A 24,021-nucleotide genomic window follows, 5' to 3' on the forward strand; every position below is an offset into this window, starting at 1 on the left:
TTATTAATAAAATGTAAATCATAAAGTTTTCGAAAATGCTGAAGAACAAAAGGACAAACATATTTATTTAGTATAAAAAATGAATTTTTAAACAAAGAAAACCTCTTTGGGGTGAAACTGACTAAAAAATAAGCACAAAGATAAAAATGAGGAAAACGAACAAAAATGACATTTAAAAGATTTTTTATAAATATTTAAGAAAATTAGAGAAAGCTATCAAACTTAAACTATGTACTTTCATATAGGAATTTTAATTTCTCATCCTTAAACAGCTAAAATTAATGATTGGCGATTTGATGTGTCATGAATACAAAAATTTATAGATGTGAATACGAATACAGATAGAGCTAGAGAGTCACTATATTTTAAAAGATGATAATGTAATTATTTTTTTGAAGTAAAATGTAGTAGAAAATATATGATTTAAGGCAGAGTTGAGTTAAACGTTCTTTTTTATGGAACTTTGGAACTTTTTACGCTTTCAATGGTTTTTTTTAGGAAGGAAGGAAGGAGATTCTCATTCCGTTAGACACATTCTCCTTCAACGTCCTCAGCCAATTCAGGATCGAATTCGTCATCAGCGGTCGCCTCTTGGTACTGTTGGTACTCGGACACCAAGTCGTTCATATTGCTCTCGGCCTCTGTGAACTCCATTTCGTCCATGCCCTCACCGGTGTACCAATGCAAGAAGGCCTTACGCCTGAACATAGCCGAGAATTGTTCTGAGATTCGCTTGAAGAGTTCCTGAATGGCGGTTGTGTTTCCGATGAAGGTCGATGACATTTTCAGGCCCTTCGGTGGAATGTCGCACACGGCGGTCTTCACATTATTAGGAATCCATTCAACGAAGTAACTGCTGTTTTTGTTCTGCACGGCGAGCATCTGTTCGTCGACTTCCTTCATTGACATGCGTCCTCGGAAGACTGCGGCAACTGTCAAATAGCGACCGTGACGGGGGTCGCATGCCGCCATCATGTTCTTGGCGTCGAACATTTGCTGTGTCAGCTCGGGAACGGTTAGGGCTCGGTATTGTTGCGATCCACGGGATGTGAGGGGTGCAAATCCAGGCATGAAGAAGTGCAAACGTGGGAAAGGCACCATGTTAACGGCCAGCTTACGTAGATCAGCATTCAATTGGCCGGGGAAACGAAGGCAAGTCGTCACACCGGACATGGTAAGGGAGACCAAATGATTGAGATCGCCGTAGCTCGGGTTGGATACCTTCAGCGTTCGGAAGCAAATATCGTAAAGAGCTTCGTTATCGATACAATAGGTTTCGTCAGTGTTCTCGACCAGCTGATGGATGGACAGAGTGGCGTTGTATGGCTCTACAACGGTGTCAGAGACCTTTGGGGATGGCACTACGGAGTAAGTGTTCATAATTCTATCGGGATACTCCTCACGAATTTTGGAAATAAGCAGAGTTCCCATTCCAGAACCGGTTCCTCCACCAAGCGAGTGCGTTAGTTGGAAGCCCTAATAGAGAAAGATGTCATGAAATTAGGGACACATCATGGGCTTTCAGGGAAAAAACTTACCTGCAAGCAATCGCAGTTTTCGCATTCCTTCCGCACTACGTCGAGCACATTGTCAACCAGCTCAGCACCTTCGGTGTAGTGGCCCTTGGCCCAGTTGTTGCCAGCTCCAGACTGTCCGAACACGAAGTTATCAGGACGGAAGAGTTGACCATATTCACCGGATCGGACGGATTCCATGGTGCCTGGCTCGAGGTCGAGCAATATGGCACGTGGGACATATTTACCACCTGATGAACGTGTCACTGCTATAAAATTGACAAATAAAAAGAAAAAAACCGTTTACTAAAAGCTCCTTCTTAGTCAGAAAAACAAATGAAAAAAAGAATTAATCATAGAACACAGGTGGACGACCACGCAGGTGACTAACTGCCCCACTGCCTGACTCCAAGAGTCATAATTCCCCGATTCCCAATGCTTAGCACGTTTGGCTGATCTTTTCACTTGGAAAGGAAGTCCATAAAAACAGTCTTGAAACGTTCCATGCTGAAAATGGACATCATTCGTTTGCGCAGTGCGTATATATACTTTCAGCTGCTAACGAATGAACCTCCAAACGCCAACGAACTTCAATGACGACGACCGAGACGATGTGCGGCGTGTCGCCGCAAGTGCTTTGCATAGATATGTGTTCCTCGCTGATGACTGAGACCGAGCTGGATAACTCCCCACGAATGGCTCTTAGGTCTCACGTAATGAATCATTTGCTAGAATGTGCCACCACATAGTTTTCCGAGGCAGCAAAATGAGTTATGGACTTTTTTGCTGCACTTGCTGGAACTGGAAGAAATGAAAAAATGCTTATGGCAGCCCAAGCCGTGCAGGCATTTATTTTTAAAACTCTATCAAGGGAGGGCGTCACCGTGCGTCGTCGTCGGTCGTTGTGTCGCCGTCGCCGTAAATAGTATCTCCAACTCCAAGACAGATTTGTGTCCCCCCAACTTATAAGCCATAAAATTAAAAAAGAACATATAAAACTGTTTTGCCCTACCTGATGCCTCGTTGTAATAGACACTGATTCTTTCCAGTTGCAGGTCACTGTCACCATGGTAGATACCGTTTGGGTCGATTCCATGTTCCTCAGAAATGATTTCCCAGAACTGCAATGAAATGAAAAAAAAAAAATAGTAATAAGAAAAACAAACATAAATTTTAATTTGCAATTATTCTGGACAGGTTAATGGAGAACGAAAAATGTTTCTATAGAAAGCTATGTACATAGATACTTTTGTTGATGTTGTTTTGTGTGAGGATAAGTTTATAAGTAACGGACAGATATGCTGATCTTGTTATAAGTTAGATCTCTTACACCTGGGGGTCGACTTCTTCTTCTTTTTCTTAGACTTAGACTTAGGCGAAAGCTAGCATTGCCTCATAGATGTTGTGTTTATAGTTTCAGATGTTCAAACAGATTGGGGCCAAGTTGGGTTTCAGTTAAGATATTTGGTTTTTATATCTTCTATATGAGAGAAGTCAATGGAAAAGCAGTAAAGTCAGAAGGAACATTGAAAATAACGGCACAGTGTGGCTTACAATCCTGACTTTTGTGTTTTGAATTTTTGATTGATAATGATGCTTTTATATACCGATGCAAGCTGTCTTAGTTTTATGAGCAAGTTAATTTCATTTGTGGGAACAAGTTATAAAGTTGTGTACTCGGAAATGATAGTTTGAGATATTAACTTACCAAACTACAAAAAGCACTTGGAAGAGTTTTTTTTGTGTAGAATTAGTTCAAATGAATATTTTAGACAGAGTTGTTTTTGAGGAAATTTGCTGACTTATCACAAAGTGAACAAAGAGCGTTTCGTTTTCTTTTAAAAGAAATTTAGGCAAAATGTGTTTGACGAATTTTTAAACTTTGACAAAATTGATCTTTAAAAAAATGTATAAGCTTAGGACAAACGATTGTTAGGTCCTAAAAAAATATTGTCAGAATTGTCACTTCAAAAATCGTCAACATTGTGAATAAACTTACAATGTTGTGGGACAAAGTTCGAAGTTATCATAAACGGTCTCTGCGACGTCTGACGATAGGTATATCAAAAATATTTTTGACGGAAGTAACACTAAATAAGACAACACTTTGAAGCTCCTTTGCAACAAGGGTATAGTGTTCGATGTTCAAAATTTGTAACTTTAAAATGAAACATGCGACAAAATGTACTTGATAACTTCACGTTTTCCATCTTTATAGTCTTTAATCGACATGTAAGGCATTGGAATAGACTTTATCTTTAACGTGGATAAAATTGAAAAGGTCATATATCACACGATATTGATGGCCAATTGTGATAAATTCTTCGAGAAATACAAAAGTGAGGAAAATTTTCATGAAATGTTGCGATTTATTCATTGCTTTTGTGGCACAGTCTTTTTGTTGAAAATCAAAGTTTTCCACATTAATATCTTCCGATTCTGATCATACAAAATTATTAATCATAGATCGGTAACAGTGTAGCACTGTAACAGTTGCACCGAATTGTCAGTGATAAAGATTGACAAGTTGTGGATGAACAGACATTTGAACAATCATTCTTGGAATTTCCAAGCTCCACATATTCAATCAGTTCTTGTGTTAGCTCATATTTAAACTCACTTGTTTCACTATTGCAGGCCAAGACAGTGCTTCACGACCCAGAAGTGCTTTGGTGTTGCGAATATTATGGCTGCAAATTGTTCACTATTTATTTAAGCGAATAAGCCTTACAACAGACATATATCTTATAGCGGATTGTTCAACAGTAAACCTCTTATTGGAAAGCCCTTTAATTATACTTTAAAGAGGATTAAGTACGTTGCAGGAGCACCAGCCCAGAGATGGGAGTTATACTCAAGCTTAGGACGTATATAAGTCTTGTAGATAATAACCAGATCAGAAGGTGTGAAACTTTTCTTGCATCGCCTAAGCAAACCCAAACACCTTGCAGCATTTTTGGCGACATCGCGTATGTGATCTTTTCACAAGAGGTGGTTGGTGACAAACATACCGAGAATATCGAGGTGTTCAGTCTCATTGATGCAAGTGCCATCTTTAGTTTATGCAAAAGGGGTAAATCTCGCTTTAACGCTACAAAACAGATATGCGTTTTCGAAGCATTTAATTCCAGGCGGTTTTTTAATCCCCATTGTTTAAACGAATATGAAAAGCTAGGAGTACTATCGTCAACGAAACAATGTATTACATTAGAAGTAGCAGACAGGAGATCATTAATAAAAATGAGAAAGAGTGCTGGATATAGCCCTGGGGCACACCAGCATTTATTTTATAGACTTCAGACTTGAATCCATCCAATCCAACTTATATTGAACGATTCGAAAGGTAATTTCTAATCCAATGAAGCAGGGATTCATGAAAACCGAAAGCACGCATTTTCGATACGTGAGCCCGATGCCAATCAGGCTATGAAATGCTTTTGAAATATCAAGTGCAATAATCTTTCTTTCTCCAAAACGATGTAAATATTTGCTCCACTGTTCGGTGAGATGGACCATGAGATCACCAGTGGAACTATTGGTACGAAAGCCGTATTGTCGGTAATTAAACAGCTTTTGAACTTCGAAATATTTTTTGAGCTGATAACTAATCAGCATGTCCATGACCTTGGAAAGAAGGGACGTAGATAAGTGCAATCGGCCGGTAGTTAGAGGTAGTCTTGACAAATGCCGTTTTCCATCCGCTCGGAACGAGAACTGAGGAGTAGGACAGATGAAAAAGCTTACGCAGTAGTTTTGCCAGCGTTGAAGAATACCTCTTCAGAACAATAGCGGTTAACCATCCGAACCTGCTGATTTATATGTGTTTAGAACTCTAAGGACTCTTGCCACAGTACGAGTGCGAAACAAGATTGGACCTATAAAATCGCTAACTCGCTCAAGTACAGACGAAGTCATAACATTCACTGGCAGCGTAGAATTGTTGGCGAACTGCCTAGCAAAGATATTAAAATTTCTCTAAAGAGCTAACAAAAGGAGTGTCATTGACAACGAGCGTAGGAACCGATGAAGGGGAAGAATTCCTCATGTTTTTTACAAATGACCAAACTTTTTTACTGCCTTTGGGACATTGCAGTACTTTTTGCGGTAACTTTTGGTCATGTAAAAATATGAATCCAACGTCCAGACGTTGGACGGCGATTTTTCCAACAAATTTGTCTTCAGCGACGAAGCACATTTCTCACTCGATGTGAATGTTAATAAACAAAATTTTGGGGTTCCGAAAATCCTCAAGTAATTGAAGAGAGGCCATTACATCCACAAAAAGTCACTGTTTGGTCCGGAGGTGGAATTGGGCCTTACCTCTTCGATAACAATGATGGAACGACTGTCACCGTCAATTCGGAGCGTTATGGTCGTATGATAACCGATTTTTTGCCTGCTATTGAAGAATACGAGTTGGAGAATATGTGGTTTCAACAAGACGTCTCCTTTCCCAAAATTATTGCAAAATCCATTTAATGTCCGCGTAGTTTCTCGTCGTGGCGATATCAACTGAAAACCAAAAATCGACTTTTTTTGTGGGGCTACGCGAAAGACCATGTTTATGCAGATAAACCTTTAACTCTTGAGCAGTTGTTATGGCTGAGGTTCGGCCCAAAATGTGTCAAATTGTAGTCGAAAATTTCTCGCGTGGTCGAAATTTAAATGGTGTAAAATTTCACACATAATTTCAATTTGTGCGATATTAGTATTGGTGTTCCCCACGGTTCTGTTTTTGGTACTTTCTTTTTTCTGATTTGTATTAATCCTATTTTCAATCAGAATTTCAAAGTCAAAATTACAGCATTTGCTGATGATAAAGCCTTTTCATGTGGTTGCAGTTCTGGTTAACTTAATTTCTGCAATTAACTCAGGCTTGAATATCTTAAGACGCTGGTTTGCAGTAAATAAAATGGTATTAAGAAATAAAACAAAACTAATGTACTTTAGACTGTCAGGATCTTCTAACTTAGTTGATTGCGATCTATTTTATCATTCCTCAGGTTGCCAAAAACTTAAATTCAGTGTTAATGAATCTGATAGTTTTGTCTCTAGAGAGCCCTGTTCTACTCATTGCTTTCGGGTAGATTTTGTGAATACCTTCAAACACCTTGCTGTCATACTTGATAGTAAAATTAATTGGTCCGATCGTTAAAAAATATTTTCTATGTTGCTATAGACAGTTCTATACACTTAGTTTGTACTGCTCGAAAAAATGCTTGTTATGAAATCGACCTTGGTATTGTTCACTCTTAAATTCAGTATGGAATAACTTGTTGGGGAAGGGCTTATAAAAAGAAAATCAATCCGTTTCTTATTCTTCAAAAACATGTATACAAAAATTGCTTTCATAATAGTTATTTCAGGAGTTAAAAGTTCCTTTCCTTTAAGACATCTACACTATTTCAAAGTCTTGAGGGTTTTTTTTTTATTAGAAGTGGATATCTATCAATAAGAAATAATCCTCGATACAATTTAAGAGTGAACTCTATGAATTAAGTATTTATCCCCTATACCAGGTCCATGTTCCCTCGGCATGGAGAGAAGTTAAAGTTGTTTTTATACCTAAAGCAGGTAAATGCTCCCAAGTCAATCCTAAAGATCTACGACCTATAAGTCTATTATCATTCCTTCTTAAGACCTTGGAAAGATTGATTGATATCCATTTAAGGGCACGTATCGATGCAAGACTTCTGTCTTCGTCTCAACATGCCTACTGTTAAGGTAAATCAATCTAAGCAGCGTTACACACTTTAGTATGCACAATCGAATATTCCCTCCACCATAAAGAGTTCACTATGGTTGCTTTCCTTGACATCAAAGGTGCCTTTAACAACGTGGACACATCTGCAATTACATCTGCACTGACATCTCTAAACTTAGAGAGTTCGCTTAGGGAGTTAATTCATTTAATGCTTACTAGCAGAATAATTAACTCAAAACTGGCAACTCTTCTAGTAGACGATTCGTTAGTAGAGGGACACCGCAAGGTGGTGTTCTATCCCCTCCCCTCTGGAACCTAGTAGTGAATAAAATCCTAACTAGTCTGGATGCGGAGGCTTTCAGAGTGATAGCTTATGCGGACGACGTTGCTATAGTAGTTTCAAGAAAGCATCTTAACATCCTAAAAGAACTCTTACAAAATGCCTTCGACAGACTAATACTTTGGGCTGATCGGTGTGGATCTGGTCTTTTTTACGAGGAGATACAAAATTCCATTTGTCAACCCTCCCTATATTAAAGGAATCGAATCAAAATTCTCAGACAAGGCTATATACCTGGGTCTTGTCTTAGATAAAAAACTGAAGTGAAAACACAACGTTCAGGAAATAGTCAAAAAACCAACTGTAGCTCTCTTTTCTTGCAAAAAAGCTATTGGTAATAAATGGGGTTTACAACCCAGAATCACGCATTGGCTATACACATCGGTAATCAGACCGATTTTAACGTACGGTGTGGCAGTATTGTGGACTGCTTTAGAGAAAGGTATAAACAGGGGTAAGCTAAATAAAGTCCAACGTTCAGCTTGCCTATGTATAAGCGGATCGCTTTGCACGACCCCGTCTGCGGCACTGCACACCTTGCTCTACCTAACACCGCTTGGAATATTTAACACACAAATAGCTGCAAGCTCTGCTATTCCCCTCAAAACTTCGTCGCAGTGGACTAACAACAACATTGGCCACTCCGTAATTCTAAGCTACTTAGAATCATTTCCAAAGCACACAGACTACACCATCCCCCAACTACAATTCGACAGGAATTTCCAGATTTCTATACCTACCAGATCTTTTTGGGAGGATAGGACATTCTTGGAGGATGAGTCAATCCATTTTTACAAAGATGGGTGAAAAACAAACGAACGACTGAAATTAATTCTCTCATTCCGCCTTCCCAATCATTGTAGCGTGTTCCAGGCGGAACTTTTGGCGATAAAGTCGATAATTCTTGTCCTGGCTCAAAGAAAACGTGATATCAACATCTGATATCCGTATTTTCTCTGATAGCCAGGCCGCTATCAAATCTCTGGACTCTGTCTCTACAAACTCTATAACAGTCCATAACTGTCGATCATCTCTAATGGAGATGGCGCAACAGTTTAATATTCACCTTTGCTGGGTGCCGGGCCATAGAGACATTCCAGGTAACTGTAAGGCAGATGAACTCGCCAGGAACGGTACAGTTCAGCCCATGCTACAACGTAAACTTGTAAACTGCTGCTAATGCAAGACGCTGTGAGGAGGGCAGGCACCAGGTGGAACAACATCACTACGTGTCAAGCCACAAAAAACATCTGGCCAACACTGGATTTAAAACGTTCAAGGTGCTTGCTCTCTCTAAGCAGATCGCATATAAGCTCGATTATAGGTGTCATAACCGGACACTGTCTAATAGGAAAGCACGCCACGAGACTAGGCGTATTCTCAAATGACTTTTGCAGAAGCTGTATGGACGAGGAAGAGGAAGAAACGGTTCTTCATCTTCTCTGCACATGCCCTAGTCTAGCTCAAAAACGCAAGAATTACCTATCAGAATTTTTCTTTAATGATCTAAACGATCTAAATCAGAACGGTATAATCAGCCTCTCACGTTTCGTAAGGGGCTCAAGCTGGTTCCATTGAGCTTAGGAGAAAGCCTCAAGATTCATGTGGTATCACAATGGGCCATTAAACTGGCCTAAGTGTGTTCGTTTCCATCTTGGACAGCCACTATAACCTAACCTAACCTAAAAATTCACTTTCGCAGATTCTTCACAATTCAGTTTTTAATAAATTGCTGTTCTCAATAAGAATTCTTAGAGTATTGTCCATTTTCCTAAAAAGTATAAGGTCATGGCTGTTTGGTTAAAATCAATAATTAATTAATTCTAATTAATTAATTTCTTTTTATCACCTTGCACACAACTATGTCGATAATTGTGTCAAGATGAAATGGAATTGAGAGGTACAAATAAAAGTCTCAAGACTGGTATTCCAATTTTTCGAAACCAAGTACTCATGAATTGTAGTTAAAAGCTTCAAGTACAAGTTATAGCTTGTTTATCTGTTTTTATCCTTCAACTCAAAGTATTAGAAACAGTTCAACAAAATTTAGCCTGAAAAAATGATTTTGTAATGTTTTTTTAAAAAAGACTTAACGTTATTATTGATCACAACACCCTCCTACTTCTAAGCTTCACAGAGCAAACAGATTTAGCACATGCCCTGTTTATTTATTTATATTTTTACTTCGATAAACTTGATTTCAAAAAAAAAGTTTTATTTTGCATAAAAAACAAAACTACAATTTCTTCAGTGATGAATAAATTAATTACTTAAACACTATCAAACAATTATCATTCTAATTCTAACGTTATTTTTTTAGAACCTATTAAAACAAAAAGTAGAAACATTAACTTGCTTCTCCTATCGCCTTGTCTAAGTCTCTAAAGCTCATTAATATTTAAAAGTCTTCAGAGCGGATGCCCGTTTTTTATATTGTTTTTGTGAACATTCAATTCAACTTCGGTTTCCTTGCAATAAAGTTAAATGATACGTGTACCAATACCAGTACCAGTACCAACTCCCGTCATTGATTGACCTTGTTTTTTGCTTTGGCTGATGTGCAAAGGTAAGTTAACTAGAAACAAAATTGAATTGTTTCAATGATTTTTTTAATAAAATAAAAAAACAAAAATTGAAACTAACATATTTAACGCTTGGTTGGTTTTTCTCACCCTCTGCGTCTTAAATAAAAAATATATAATAATACCTCTCTGTCTTAACATGCAAGAAATCTTTTGAAGACAAAATGAAGACCAAGACGAAAAAAAAGAAAAGACTCCAGACTTTTTTAGAAGAAATGACGAAGCGTTTTTAAAGAAAATTCCTTTCGATACACTTTGCTTCTTTATTTTCTAATTTATTTTGGCATCAAACTCAACTGAGCGCAACAACAGACTTATTTACCCGTTGGTGCGTTCGTTTTCGTTGTTGTTGTTGTTGTTGTTTTTGTTGGGCGAAAAAGCATACATCGTACACCAATCCGAATCCCAATTCCAATTCCCAACAACAAAACTCTCAAAATAGAACACGATTTTTAACTTTTTGTATTCCTTATGAATTTGTATCTTTTTTGATTTTGTTTCCCGATAGAGGGAGCAACGGCCTGATTCTGAGTGGCGCGTCTCGTCTCGCCGCCATTATCGAAGATGCATCGCCTCATTCTCGTTGTTGCATTGCAAGTAATGCAATTATTATACCTCCTTCGTTTTGGTATTATTAATAAAGCGTAAATTAACCCCACATTTCTTTCTCTTGTCATCCAGCGAGTGACTTATAAGATTGAAAACTTATCACGGAGAGATAGTGATATCATTATGTCAGGCATCTGTCAAAAATGTATATTACTCGTATAAATAAAAAGCCAGATCATTGAATTTCATTATTACGCCATCTATCGAGTAGGTTATAGCTACGAGTACAATACAAGCATAGGTATAAAGTGTTTTATTCCTAGAGACAGATGAATATTTAATGTAAAAGTGAGTAGCGAACCAAAACGAATGAAGCCATACAACAATTTGTGATAAGAATCACAAGCTGTCAATAGGTGACAAGCAACAGTTCTAGCTGCTTGAACTCGCAGAGAGTATAGCTGTCAGTGTCAGATTTAAATTTACCATCGCATCGTTCAACTTAAGCGAGACGCTGCTGCCTTCGCGTCGACGAACCACGAATAACGACACGGCGACATGGCACGGAATGCAGGTGGAATGACTACTTGCGATTGAGTCTTTGAATAGTTCAACGTGACAGTCATGCACTTCCGTCGAGAATGTGATAAAGAAAAATATCTACTCTTATAAAAGCACTTAATTAGCAACGCTGTTTGCTGAATTACTTTCTCTCGGTTTGATCAATTTCAGCAAGATAGAAAAACGTACTAGCACAACCCATCAGCCTTCAGACATTGAACTTAACCTACAAAATAGAGTTCACAGAATCATGTGAAAATTATTGGTTGGGCTGTATACGATTACGGCACATACAATACTTAAGTAAAAAGGCACGTTTTTTGACGGAAAGGGGTTTAGTGAGAAACTCTGGAGAAGCATAAACTCAAGTGACAATTTTATGGTTTTTTAATTACAAAGAGGTTTGTATATGTGCGAGGGTTTCAATATGACATACGTAGATATTTTTATGGCTAAGGCTATGGCTATATCAAATATTTTCCAGGTTTTTACTTTTTTAATGAGAAAACTGACGAAGATATTTTTATGTGTGACAGAAACAAGCTTAAAACTTGTTTAAATTAATTACTTTTTCTTACCAGAAAAACTATAAAAAAAGTCTTCTTTTTTCGTTGTTAACTTTGATTCTATGACAGAAGTCACAAGTGAGGATGATGCTTAATCTAGATGAATGCCTCTTTATGTAAGATCATTTTATGACTTTTAAGATATCTATCTCAGGACACATTAATTGAGTAATAAGTTCAAAGAATGATCTAAAATGTCAGTTAATTCGGAAGCGGTAACGCATATTTTCGAATGATTTATAAGTCAATAAGTACGTGGGTTTTAGTGGGTTGCCGTGGCGTAATGGTTAGTGCGTAGCCTTTCATGCAACAGTTGACTTGGATTCAATCCCGGTTTGTGTCACCTTAGGTTTTTTACAGGGGTAGTGTCTCTTGAGAGGAATTGGCAAATCTTCCAAGAGTAATTCTTATCATGAAAAGTGATTTCTAAAAGTAGTCGATCGGATTCAGCATCCGAACTCAAAAAAACAAAACATAGGAACTGTTGAGAGCTCTTAGTCAATAGGCTTTAATTCTTTCTTTTTCAAGAGAAAAGCGATTTACACATTTGTTAATGCAGTCCTATCCTCAAGCATCCTATCCAGCGCTAATTGGATCTCAGGCTAGGTTGCCTTGATATCGCCATTTCTGCCTAGCACCGCTAAATACACTTCGTGTCACATGGATAGGGACAAGTTTTTTTCTTGTTTTATTAGGCAATATTTCTTAAACCTTTATTTTTTTTTGGTAAAACCTAAATGTTTAATGAGGTATGTGCTAAGTTTAATTTTTTGTGTCACATTGAAGTGCCAAGATCTAAATTTACCTATTAGCGTGTTTTAAATCAGATAAGAGAATACTCTGATTATTTGAGAGTTTAGTAAGTATTTTTTTTGATAGAATCAAAAAGTATGGGTAGAGGAAAGGTTATAACCAAGGAGCAAAAAAGCCCAATTAGAGCTTACCAGGATTTCGGCAAAATCAATCAACCTCAGGACGCAGAGTAAAATAAATAAATTAGGTGGCACAACAGCCCGTTAAGAACTAGCGTCTAGTGGACATACAACTCTCAACCATTCCTGTGTGCGAGTACTGTTGTTAGGGATGGAGGGGACCTACAGTTTAAAGCTGAATCCGAACGGTTAATTTGAGAAAGCACTTTTCATGACAAGAATTAATCTTGGAGAATCTGTCAATTCCTCGCAAGAGGCAAAAAAAAACTTTAGATGGCACAGGCAGGACAGTCCAACGCACTAACCATCGGGTATTAAAAGGACCCAGAGAGGTATGGAAAAAACCTCAAAGGAAGAGTCAAGAAGGTCACACTATTTCAGACAAAAAAAAGCGGGCGATAGTGAGCGCTGCTTCAAATTCAAGGCTTTCCATTAGTAAAATCAAGGCAGAAGCTGGGGTAAATGTTAGTACCTCAACTGTTGCTCGGATGATACAGAATGCACACCATACACGACACCGAAAAATGAAGACAAAGCCACCAACGTCTTAGTTTTACAAAAATCACAGAAGGTGGACTCGAGCTTCGCATACCGTCGTCTTTTTAGATAAAAGAAAATTAATTTGGACGAACCTAATGGATATAGCTGCGATTTTCATGATTTGAGAAAGGAAGAAATAAATCTTAAAAAAACTACACAGCAAAAGGAGGCGGTGTAATGGTTGAAGCAATCATCTATTACGGAACAGTGGAGCTGGATTTTTAATGTTCTAAAATAACGGCGACGGCAATCAATTCAAAATCAATTCTATAACGAGCTTTTCCGCAGTTTTATGAATTATTTGTGGGACAACGATTGACTTTCTAAAAAGATAATGCACCAATACATACCGCACGGACACCAAAAGCCTGGATTCAGTGTCAAAATGTGAACTTATCCCCATGGCCCATATTCTTTAGACCTGAACATCATGGAAATGTGTAATGTGTGGGGAAGACTTTCAATAAAAGTCTACCAAGGAGAATGGTCTTACCAAAAAGCCGAAGAGATTTTTAAAGCCAATAAACGGGTCTGGTCCCGTATTTGGTACAGCAATAGGACATCCATACACCACTAGTTACGTGAAGTAATTCATAAATCAGTAATTAAATACAAATTATTTAAATCCATTCATTAAGACCGGTATTTACCTAAACCATGTTATTTTCTTTACTTTAAAGAGTCTTATAGATAAATTTAAATCTTGTCCGTATTTATGCGACCCTAAAAACAGGTACTTTAACTTGCACTTCTTTGGGAAAAAGCCGTCATAAGACTTGTATTTATCAACTTAATAATTTTTTCTAACAACCTAAGGGTTTAAGAAATATTGGCAAATAAAAACCGAAAAAAGCTTGCCCCTATCCATGTGACACGAAGTGTATGTCTAACCGGGACATCATTGGTGCTACTTATAAACCTAGAGTATAGTATAGGCCTTCTGAGACTGATTTTTAAAAACCAGCTGCTCTTCTTTAACTTGTAATATTTTCAATGGAGAGATCAAAATTTGCTATTACACCTTTGTTTACCCACTCAAGAACTTTCCATAACTTCCGACATGGACCCCATGAACATTTCTTAAGGTTTGTTCACGTTAAATCGCAATGGTGGTGGCAGGGCACCACGGATTTATGCCAATGAGCCTAAACCTATACAACAGTTGACTTTGTGGGTGTTTCAAGATGAAGCAAAACCAAATGCTGAAAAGTTAGCCGTTTTGACGAACGTAGAACAATCAATTTGGGGTAAGAAAAACAAGACGTGGAATCAATCTTCATCCAGTTGTAAGAACTGATTTCTTAAAAATTCAAACATTGAACGGAGAGTTCATTCGCCTCAAAGTTCTATGCACTTTAACAGTTTCCAAACATTAAAAATAAACTGGGAAACTATGAATTCTCTAAGAAGCTATTTATGTACGTCTCAAAAACTCACGTCTCTCTTACACAAAATGCTAAACAAAATTTTAAAATTTGTGAAAACGCATTGAAAAATGTATTGATTGACATTGTAAGATATTTCACAGGAATTTTTATAGTTCTTCTAATTTCATTATTCTGTTAGAAATATTTTCAACATTAGCTAACATGTGTAATTCGTTGGTTAAAAAATTCCAAAGGAGGCTTAACATCATTTTTAATAATTTGTTTTGAGAAGTTTGCAACCTTTGAATATGCCTTTTTGAGCAGTAATGCCGAGCAGGTGATCCGTATGGAATGATTGCTTGAAAATTATAACTTTATTTTCATGACTTAACTTAGATTTACTATTAACAAAAGGATAGAAAAGTTTAATAGTTATATTTACTTTTTGTATGATTTCTTGGACAGTAAACTAAATTCCGAAATTTAGTTTACTATCGAAGTGGACACCAAGATATTTAGTATTTGATTTGCTTTTACGTCGTTTTATTTTTCGTTTAAAGAAGAAAGCCTGAGTTTTTAAAGCAAACATTTAAAACACTTTTGAAGTACATTTAAAGAAGATTACAATTTGGTTTCAATAACGGAACCAAGTGAATCAGAAGAAAATACACAATTGTCATCTCCAAAAATAGCTCTATTTCAGTTTTGCTAAGCAGGAAAATCAGCAGTAAAAACCGTATATAGTATTGGGCCAAGAACGGATTCTTGAGGCACGCCTGCAGTACACTGAAACATTTCCGAAAGATTTTTTTTTTTAACATAGATAACTTCAGTTCTTGATGACAGAAAAGACTTCGCAATTTATATTATATGCACAGAACAGTTGAGCATCAAAAACTTGTGTAAGAGCCCGTCATGTCATGCCAGGCAGAATCAAATGCTTTTTCAACGTCAAGTAAAACCATATCCGCACTTTAACCTTTAGTAAAATGTTAATGTGTGCTATTAGTTTGTTTTTAACTATTTTTTCAAAACATGTACTCACAGAACTTAGCAAATTATTTTGGACGATAACTTACATGATGGCTAACTTCTTTTCCTGGTTTCAAAATTTGAATGATTTTAGCCTTTTTCCATTGTATTGGAAAGTAAGATGGCTTGATAAACAAATTAAAAAAATTTAAAGGAAATTTTATTTCTGCCCTTGAAAGGTTTTTTAAAAATATGATTTGTTATGTTATCAAAGCCAGCTGACTTTAGAGGTTTTAATCCAAGGAGTGCTCCAATAACTTCGTTAATTGTAACATACTCTTCCTGATCATTTGAGAAGCTTGAGTTGATGAAACGCAATGATTGCAAAACTAAAGATTCCCCATTTTTGTTTATTGTGAAGTTGTTAATATTTTGACTAAAGCGTTATCCTTTTCAAAACTAGACTAGACTACTAGCCCATTATCTACTTTTAAAACAGGTATATTTAAGTTATCGTCTTAACAACTTTGACTTGGAGAGTATTTAAAAAAGATGACAAATTATTGTGTTATCATTTTGCTGGAAATATAAAGAACAGATGGTTTCTTTTCATATTTTTAGCAATTTCTTTTTTTCGCTTATTTTCTGTTTTTAAAATAAACTACCATGGCCTAGAATTCAAATAAAAGTCACAACTGCTCCGCACGTACTACGACGAGTATTCTTCAATGTTAAACCACGAATATGCCAACGTTAGCAAGAAAGTGTAAAAATTATTATATGCTTAACTTTTTAGAGCATAATTATCATTTGTTTGTTTCTTTTTGATTTGTAAAAACTTTTCTTCAAGATCAAAGACATAACATTATTTAACCATTTTTAAGATGTACAAATTATAACCTTAAATATAAAAAAGTTACGATTAAAACATTTTGTGGTAAGTTATTAACAGAATGATAATAAAAATTTGGAAGCAGAAATAAAAGTTCACATATCAAATTATATGATGTTTTATATATATCCCTAAATGCTTCTAAATCGTCAGGCTTTGATAAGGAAACCCTTTTTTTAAGAGCAGCTGATTTCACAGACCTTGGTTTTGTTGATTTTGATTTGGTATGCCATTTATCAAGCATATTGATTGAAGGGAGAAAAATGAGACTACTTTAAATTTTGCTATGTGTCAATAAACGTTTCATTGCCAAAAATATAGTCAATGCAGTAAAAAGTCCCATATGGCCAGCTTTATCGGCTAAGGGATTTATTGTTTCATAGTTTCTTCAAAAACAATGGTAATTAAAAAGAAGACCTTGTTACTCTTTTACTTCTGATCTCAACAGCTGTAAAATATGGGTTGTTATATTTTTTACTGAGATTGGACAAAACTTTGAACAACTTCAGCAGTTTTTTTAAAGATAAAGCAATTTACTAGTACACTAATTCTGATACAAGTGAACACATCTTAAAAGTGACAGTTTGTGAAAAACAAAAACATGGCAACCAAACCTTAATTTTGGGACTGGACAGGACAAATTAATTTTAACTGTCAGAAACTTAAAAGTCATACAGATTTATCAAAGTCACTAAAAGTTCAAAGTAGCTTCAAGTTAATTGTATGACTTAAGTTAAATTAAAAAAATGGTAAGATTAAAAGTAAAAATAAAACTTAACCTAAATAAAGCTGAAAGAAATAATAAAATGTCTTTTTATATAACGAAATTGATTATTCCTTTGCTCATTCCTTTAAATAATTATTTTGAAAGTCATAAATCTGTCAATGCATTTTCATCACAAAATCTTCTTTCATCTTATTCATTAAAGAAAAATATATAAGTCTTCCAACTCAAATGCTCAAAAATATCTCTTCACTGACTGCATTTCTTCTATCTTTTATGTAGTTAATGTTTGTTGGGCGCCAGTTTTCAGTGTATATAAAAATGAACTCGCATTCAAAACTGATGATTGAGTACTCAATTCTAAATTGACACTAAACAACGCTTCAGATATGTATTTTTCAAAAAAGACAGACATTCAATCAAATTATCTTTTTTCATCTTGTCAGGCAATTAAAGTTTCTTCAGATACTTAAAAAAATTAAAAATATCCTAAACATTCAAAAAGGTGCTTTGTACGTGTATCTTATGGGCTGTACGCTCACCGTACCATTCAAGAACTCATGTCAACAAACATCTCCATTAAGGAAGTCGTTAATCATTATGATTAAAAAAGAAAGAGAGAGAGAAAAAAAAGAATAATATTTATTTAACGCCGTGAATAAGTGACTTGCCGCCCGAGAAGATTCTCGATTATCACCCAAAAACTTTAAAAAATAAATTGTCCAAAAATAGTTTGTCTGAGGTACTTTTTTCTTTTTCTTAAAGATGCATTTCAGAGAATGTCACTTCACACGTTTAGTAGTTTTTATTTTCTTACGTGTTTTATTTTTTAATACCATACTTTTATAAACTCTCCCACTGCATAAGCAGCATCCAGAGTCGTGCCACATGCCCTGATTTAAGGTGACGATGATATTTTCGAATATACCGGGACGTTTCATTCCGATGCACAATCCTCAAGGGGGGATCACGATTGAAATAGATACAATTGCACCCCTTGTGGAGGTATTTTAAAAATAGCATCGAAATTATTCGAAACGAACAGTCCTCATGCGTTGCTGTCATTCATATAGATATATGCACTCTGCACTATTCCTAGGGCAAAAAGATAGATGCGTTCTGACAAAAGTTCGGGATGGTTAAATATGTAAGAAATTTTTAAGAAAAAAACTCAGAATTTCACCTCAAGACTTCTGTGAACTTTGCTAAGAATTATTGACATACCAATCTTGATAGTGGAAGATTGAAAAAACTATAAATTATTAAGTCATAATTATAGGTCTTACAAAAATGACAGGAGATATGCTAGAAATTTAGAAATAGCAAGAGTTTAATTAAAATCGTTGAAGTTGTTCTTGAAAACAACACAAATCATGCATCTTGCTGACATTTACCGACATTTGAAAAATTGAAGCTTATTATAAAGTCTTTGACTTACTAAATGACAGATTTTTAAAGAATACTGAGATTGCTAAAATAGAAGTTTTCGAGGCTTATTATAAAATGTTTGACTTGGTGGGATTGCTAAAGTAGAAGTTTTCAAGTCTTATTATGACTTAGTAAATGTCAGATTCTGATAGAATACTGAGATTACTTAAGTAGGAGTTTTCAAGACTTATTATAGTGTTTGACTCAGTAAATGTCAAATTCTGATAGAAGACTGAGATATTTAAAGTAGAAGTTTTCTAGACTTATTATGACTTAGTAAATGTCAGATTCTTATGGAATACCGGGATTGCTAAAGTAGAAGTTTTCAAGACTAATTATGAGTTAGTTAATGTCAGATTCTGATAGAATACTCAGATTGCTAAAGTAGAAGTTTTCAAGACTTATTATGACTTAGTTAACGTCAGATTCTGATAGAACACCGAGATTGCTATGCTATAGATACTGAGATTTCTAAATTAGAAGTTTTCAAGACTTATTGTGACCTAGTAAATGTCAGATTCTGATAGAATATTGAGATTGCTAAAGTAGAATTTTTCGAGACTTATTATAAAGTGTTTGACTTAGTGGGATTGCTAAAGTAGAAGTTTTCAAGACTTATTATTACTTAGTAAATGTCAGATTCTGATAGAATACTGAGATTGCTAAAGAAGAAGTTATCCAGAATTATTATAAAGCTTTTAACTTAGTAAATGTCAGATTTTCATAGAACTTAGTAAATGTCAGATTCTGATAGAATACCGAGATTGCTAAAGTAGAAGTTTTCGAGGCTTATTATAAAGTATTTGACTTAGTAAAAGTCAAATTCTGATAGAATACTGAGATTTCTAAATTAGAAGTTTTCAAGACTTATTGTGACCTAGTAAATGTCAGATTCTGATAGAATATTGAGATTGCTAAAGTAGAAGTTTTCGAGACTTATCATAAAGTGTTTGACTTAGTGGGATTGTTAAAGTAGAAGTTTTCAAGACTTATTATTACTTAGCAAATGTCAGATTCTGATAGAATACTGAGATTGCTAAAGAAGAAGTTATCCAGACTTATTATAAAGCTTTTAACTTAGTAAATGTCAGATTTTCATAGAACTTAGTAAATGTCAGATTCTGAGATTGCTAAAGTAGAAGATTGCGAGATTTATTATAAAGTGTTTGACTTTGTGGGATTAATAAATTAGAAGTTTTCAATACTTATTACAATAAATAATTAAATAAATAAGGTGGCCGTTTGAGTACTAGGGCCTAGTGGCTGACAACTCTCAACCATTCCTGTGTGCGAGAACTGTTGTCAGGGATGGAAGGGATCTACAGTTTTAAGCCGAATCCGAACTGCAAACTTGAGAAAGCAAGAGGCAGTACCCGTGAAAAGACTTAAGTTGGCATAGGCAGGGATCGAACCAAAGACCTCTGGCATGAAAGTCCAACGCACTAACCATCATGCCACGGGTACTTATTATGACTTACTAAATGTCAGATTCTGATAGAATACTGAATGTTGAGAATGCTAAATTAGAAGAATTTCAAGACTTATTATAAAGTGTTGGACTTAGTAAATGTCAGATTCTGAATACCGAGATTGCTAAAGTAGAAGTTTTAAAACTTATTATAAAGTGTTTGACTTAGTAAATTTCAGATTCTGATAGAATACCGAGATTGCTAAAGTAGAAGTTTTAAAACTTATTATAAAGTGTTTGACTTAGTAAATGTCAGATTCTGATAGAATACCGAGATTGCTAAAGTAGAAGTTTTCGAGGCTTATTACAAAGTGTTTGACTTAGTAAATGTCAGATTCGGATAGAAAACCGATATTTCTAAAGTAGAAGTTTTCAAGACTTATTATGACTTAGTAAATGTCAGATTCTAATAGAATACTGAGATTGCTAAAGTAGAAGTTTTCGAGACTTATTATGACTTTGTAAATGTCAGATTCTGATAGAATACTGAGATTACTAAAGTAGAAGTTTTCGAGACTTATTATAAAGTGTTTGACTTAGTTAATGTCAGATTCTGATAGAATACTGAGATTGCTAAAGTAGAGGATTTCGAGACTTATTACAAAGTGTTTGACTTAGTAAATGTCAGATTCTGATGGAATACCGAGATTGCTAAAGTAGAAATTTTCAAGACTTATTATGACTTAGTAAATTTCAGATTCTGATAGAATACCGAGATTGCTGAAGTAGAAGTTTTTAAAACTAATTATAAAGTGTTTAACTTAGTAAAAGTCAGATTCTGATGGAATACCGAGATTGATACAGAAGAAGTTTTCGAGACTTATTATAAAGTGTTTGACTTAGTAAATGTCAGATTCTGGCGTTTGACTTAGTAAGTGTCAGATTCTGAGATTGCAAAAGTAGAAGTTTTTGAGAGTTATTATAAAGTGTTTGAATTAGTAAATGTCAGATTCTGATAGAACACTGAGATTGCTGAAGTAGAAGTTTTTGAGGGTTATTATAAAGTGTTTGACTAAGTAAATGTCAGATTCTGATAGAATACTGAGATTGGTAAAGTAAAGTTTTCGAGACTTATTATGACTAAGTAAATGTCGGATTCTGATAGAATACTGAAATTGCTAAAGTAGAAGTTTTCAAGTAAATGTCAGATAGGATATTGAGATTGCTAAAGAAGAAGTTTTCGAGACTTATTATAAAGTGTTTGACTTAGTATACGTCAGATTCTAATAGATTACCGTCTTCCCCTCGCCCTCTTAATCCATACAGCTTCTATTGCGTCAACAGATTTTGCTATGACGAAAATCATATCCATTGACGTAAGCCTTTACATTTTATTCGCCCTCTAAACCATGTTCGCTAACCTATTCTATTCCGTCCTTGCTAATAACAACTCACTCTTGTCTTATAGCCCGATCCAAGTCATTGATGGCAAATTGTGCATGCCTTCCAAATTTGGAATCTTATAATTTTTAACATGGGAATTTTTATTAAGTTTTTAATTTTTATTTAATTTTGTTTTATTTTTATTTTTCACTAAATCCACATAAACAAAAAACCAAAACCGATTTCAACTTAAAAGTCTCAGGTTATATCCAATTGGGGAGGACATTTGCATCCGTGCGTAAATAAACACGAGCCTTGCCTCGAGCTTAATTATTGCTCTATTCGCTTCAGCAGCAGCACATGTAACGCGTGCTCAATCAGGTGCTCTCAATTTCTTTTTAACATTTAATGAATATATTTTGTTGCATTTTTATCACATAGATGATTCCTAATTTGGGCGGTGGGCAATCAAGTGATTTTGTTGTGACATGTAGTTGATGTTGACCGAGGCAAAATACTTCATCTTATAATACAACACTCATAGTCACATAAGACTTCAAAAAGCAAAAGCTGTTCTCAATGGATACGACTACTTTGGGGGACTAATTGTTTAGTTTTAAGGGGCATAACAAGTGCGACTGGCTCTATTTTTTTTTTATTGTATACTCGATCATAGATCTATAGAAGTTGCATATTACAATTTATTAGCAAACAGATCACGTTACACCAAGAGATTATCTATCTTTTTTTTTGTGTCTAGATATATCATTTTTGAGATATACGCTTATATTGCTTATCCTTGTCAGGCTATATTATCGTATATATGTAGTATAGATATGGAAGAGCAACTCATTCCAGATATATATTATAATGAGAATAATTGCTGTTGACTAGCCAATGAGGAGATACAAGATACAAGTGTATAATTGAATTGACAGGCTAAGCTAACCGAGAGTAGCGCAGCTCAGCATGGCAAAAATAAACATCATCTTCTCGCGATTTAACTTGAACAAGGCGAACGAACGAGGGTTTTTTTTATATGATACTCGCTTTTGATGCATATACAAGTTCATGGACGCAAAATGCCGCAACGTCTCGATGTAAGTTTTTCATTGGGCAGATTTTTTATTCAAAATGGGTTTAAAATCTGACGATAGTTTTCTAATTTTCCACCTAATCGGAGAAATTAATTATAATAACGAGCAAATAGTTTAAACTTCCGATAAAATTGATCTCAAACCGATTAAGATAATCCGCATAGCAGAATAATTGATAAAATTTGAGTAATTGCTGAAGAACTAAGTGAACGATAACTACTGGAATAAATTGTTACGTCTTTGGTTCGGATTTTCTCCATTAAATGATTGTCTAAAGCAAAGTGATGGTGACTATCGTGAGAAAATTGTTGATTGATGTCAATTGCTTAGTCAACCTGAAAAAATGTTAACTGATTTTCTGTTCAAGTTTTCCCATCCAATGTCAATAATGATGATGATGGAAAACAAAGATCTTTTGTGGTTTGTCTTGTTTATCTATGTATTAAGGTACCAAGATTCAAAGGCAAATTATATTAAAGGAACCTCATTGTTTTGGTTTTGAACTAAGATATTTATGAAGGAACTTTTATTCAGTGTTACCATATTTATTGTAAGGTTTTATTGCTTACGAATGCAGTCTGGAGCCTTCCAATTTCTTGTAGTATCGGACAAATAGCTTTAAAATGGTAAATATCGTCACGCTCATTTCTGTTACAATAATTGCAAAGGAGAGGTAGATCTGACCGATGCGGAATATAATTTAAGATCAATATTTCGAGACTTGCTCTGAAAATTGTGCCTATAGCTCTCGCAGAAAGTCTAGTATTGAAACAATTTATCGGATTAGTATTTAAGGGGTGGCTTAGATTTCTATAAATTTTTCTTGTTGAAGATTATGATGCTCTATTTAGATGTTGAAGATATATATTTTCATCAACTTTTGCGATAACATTCCAAAATCTATCGTGCCAATTATCTATGTTAAACTCAGTCAGTTCAAGAGAAACATTATGCAACCGGGCAAGTTGAGTCCATTCCTTAAATGACGATAATTCTGTTCGCAGAAGAGCCTTCATGATAGATCTGTGAAGTTTCGACCTTGAGATTTCAAATTTTTAATATAAATCGGCGCAATTCCAGACTCAACATGAATTGCATAGGTTGGAGTCGAACTAGGTAACAAAATAATCTTTTGAAAAGAGGCGATGTATCAACTCAAATTCTTCAAAACAGTTGTGACCAAACACTTGAATACCGTAAGACAAGTAAGTGTTAATGGGTGCTTGGAAAGCTCGGTATTTAGATTCTAAGTCTATATTTTGTTTGAGAAGAAAGTTAGCCACATTATGTTGAGAGCTAATTTAGCTTCTTTACTCTTATGCTAAACATATTTTTTGAAGCTACCGTTAGCAGACATCAAGACTCCCAGATATTTGAATTCCTGTACTTGTTAAGGAACCACCTTTCTTCTCTCAACCCAACCTTCTGCAACTCCGTGCTTCAAATACCATTATCTTTGTTT

General features: G+C 35.3%; 1 protein-coding gene across 1 annotated transcript in view; it reads right to left on the reverse strand.

Moving 5' to 3' along the window:
- Window positions 1–254: 254 nt before the first annotated feature.
- LOC129939488 (tubulin beta-3 chain) overlaps window positions 255–24,021 on the reverse strand; it is a 38,069-nt gene continuing 14,302 nt past the window's right edge. The window contains exons 2-4 of the mRNA XM_056047511.1: window positions 2,527–2,635; window positions 1,539–1,783; window positions 255–1,476 (exon numbers count right to left, since the gene is read on the reverse strand). Coding sequence (XP_055903486.1) covers window positions 526–1,476; window positions 1,539–1,783; window positions 2,527–2,635 — 1,305 coding nt within the window. The 3' untranslated portion in view covers window positions 255–525. The remainder of the gene's footprint in view (window positions 1,477–1,538; window positions 1,784–2,526; window positions 2,636–24,021) is intronic.

The sequence above is a fragment of the Eupeodes corollae genome, chromosome 1, assembly GCF_945859685.1.
Source record: "Eupeodes corollae chromosome 1, idEupCoro1.1, whole genome shotgun sequence".
NCBI lineage: Eukaryota > Metazoa > Arthropoda > Insecta > Diptera > Syrphidae > Eupeodes > Eupeodes corollae.